The sequence below is a fragment of the Arachis duranensis genome, chromosome 9, assembly GCF_000817695.3.
Source record: "Arachis duranensis cultivar V14167 chromosome 9, aradu.V14167.gnm2.J7QH, whole genome shotgun sequence".
NCBI lineage: Eukaryota > Viridiplantae > Streptophyta > Magnoliopsida > Fabales > Fabaceae > Arachis > Arachis duranensis.
In genome coordinates, this window is record NC_029780.3 from 56,272,671 (window position 1) to 56,275,411 (window position 2,741).

Below are 2,741 nucleotides of genomic sequence, written 5' to 3' on the forward strand. Positions count from 1 at the left end.
AAGAGGGAAGGTTGATACAACTTTATTTATCTTGATTGAAAACAAAAATATCCTTTTGGTACAAGTTTATGTCGATGACATAATATTTGGTTCAACTAACGAATCACTTTGCAAGTTTTTCTCAAACCTCATGCAAAGTGAATTTGAAATGTCCATGATGGGCGAACTCAACTTCTTCCTTGGTCTTCAAATCAAACAAGGAAAAGAAGGAACTTTCGTTATCCAAACCAAATATTGCAAGGAATTGCTCAAAAGATTTGGAATGGACAATGCTAAGGCAATGGAAACACCAATGAGCACTACTTGCTACCTTGACAAAGATGAACAAGGTAAAATCATAGATGTAAAGAAGTATAGAGGCATGATAGGATCATTACTTTATCTAACGGCAAGTAAGCCAGATATCATGTTTAGTGTATGCATGTGTGCGAGATACCAAGCTAATCCTAAGGAATCTCACTTAAGTGCGGTGAAAAGGATTATGAAGTATCTCATAGGAATATTAAATGTTGGATTGTGGTATCCGAAAGGATCCACTTGTGATTTGATTGGTTATTCCGATTCTGATTTTGCCGGTTGCAAATTGGATAGGAAAAGCACTAGCGGCACTTGTCACTTACTAGGAAACTCTCTTGTTTCATGGTATAGTAAGAAACAAGTAAGTGTAGCCTTGTCTACCGCCGAAGCCAAGTATGTAGCCGCCGGTAATTGTTGCGCCCAAATTTTATGGATGAAACAACAAATTATGGACTATGGACTCATGCTTGATCACATTCCTATCAAATGTGATAATACTAGTGCAATAAATTTAACCAAGAATCCGGTTCAACATTCAAGAACCAAGCATATTGAGATTAGACATCACTTCATAAGAGACCATGTTGATTAATCTTGAGGTAGATTGAAGAATTTGAAGATTATAAATAATGGAGGATCAACAAATTGAAGTTTATAATGGTTTAAGTGAGTATATACATGATGGAACTCAAAGGATTGAAGAAAGAACCACCAAAGGATGAAAATTTGGTGATTTTGGGCAAAATGATGCATGTTGCATCGATGCAACCAAGCTTTGCATCGATGCAAAGCACACAACGTGCTATGTGCATCGATGCAAAGCCTATTGCATCGATGCAAACACGACCAAATTGCACAAAAACACGTGAATTTGGCATTTTTGAACAACAAAACCCCACTTTTTCATCATCTTCAACCTCACAACTCATATCCCCACATTCAAACCTCTATAACCTCCAAAACAAGCTCACATATAGCTTCATACAACTCACAAAACTTTGATACCCACTACAAACAAATTACATATTTGAAGTCCCCACATTCTTCTCTACAAAACCCATAAAACAAAATCATCCACAATGCCTAGAATCAAGAGAACCATCAAGAAGTCAAAAGGCTCTTCAAGTGTGGTTCCACCTCCAAATGATCATCCTTTGGCAAGGTACTTTGCCTCTAATGAAGATCTTCAATTCTATGAGGCAAGGCTCGCTGGAAGAAAGGAAATTCCTCCGAGGTATTTGGATCCGACCCTTCTTGTCATTCCTAAGTTTGATACTCTTAAGGCTATTCTAGTTCATCAAGGCCTCATGGATTTTGTTCAAATTAAGAGTAAATATTATCCGGATTTAGTTGCCATAGCCTATAGTACACTCATGATTGAGATTGATGAGGAAGATGAATCAAATTTCACATTATTCTTCAAGATAGGAAGAAAGGATTATAGGCTAGATGGTGATGAGTTAGCCACCATTTGGGAGTTGCCAAATCAAGGTGACTTGTTTCAAGGTGGTAAAACCCCAATTGATGAATGGGGTTATTCAAAGGACAATGCCATGCATTTGTTCAACCTTGTACAAGGAGCTCACTCCAAAATTAGTTGCAATTCAATGAGTGCGGAACATAGAACTTTGTTATATCTAGTCACCTATGTATTGCAACCTAGAATATCCGGGCATGCGAATGTAAATGATGAAGATTTGATTATCATATGGGCTATGATGAATGGGATTAAGATTAATTGGCCATACTTTATAGTACAACATATGATTAGGCTCAAGATGAAGGATAGGAATGGTGGATTAGGATTCCTTTGCCTATGGTCTAAAGTCTTTGATTATGTTGGTATTGATGTATCAAATGAGATTGCCAAAGAAGTACCACCTCAATCTTGTATCAACACTCATCTTCTCAACAAAATGGGAAGAAGAAATGTTGATGAATAAGGTCCTCAAGAGCAAGCTCCTCCACAAGCACCTCAAGCTCAAGAACCACCCTCCTTGGTTGATGTAATGAGAGAATTACAATCCATCAACCAAAACATCCAAAGGATTGAAGTAGAGCATGGTAGGCAACTTGAAGCACTTAATCGTCGTGTGTCTCGTGTAGATCATCGCACCGGTCGCTTGGATCGTCGTATTGATGACTTATATGAGCATTTCGGCATCCACCTACCGTATGAAGAGGATAATGATGATGATGAAGACCAAGATTGATTGTCTCCTCTTCATCAAGTCACTTTTTATTGCTTTATGTTTATTTGATTATATGAATTTTTAAACTAACTCCTAGTAAACTAAGGATTTCTATTATGGTTTAAATACTTTGATATTTCCTTCATAATTTTTGTTTAATGATTAATGCTTGTATGCTTATTTGGTGAATAACTCAAAATAGGCTTGGTACCCCTATTTCAAGTTAATGTGCATGCCTTGATATATTTCACT

The 2,741-nt window shown here is 37.0% G+C and overlaps 1 protein-coding gene across 1 annotated transcript; it reads left to right on the top strand.

Annotated features, from left to right (window-relative positions):
- The first annotated feature begins 157 nt into the window (after nucleotides 1-157).
- On the top strand, nucleotides 158-889 carry LOC127741557 (secreted RxLR effector protein 161-like). Its single transcript, XM_052254283.1, has one exon. The coding sequence runs from the start codon at nucleotides 158-160 to the stop codon at nucleotides 887-889; it is 732 nt and encodes a 243-aa protein (XP_052110243.1).
- The last annotated feature ends 1,852 nt before the right edge of the window (nucleotides 890-2,741 follow it).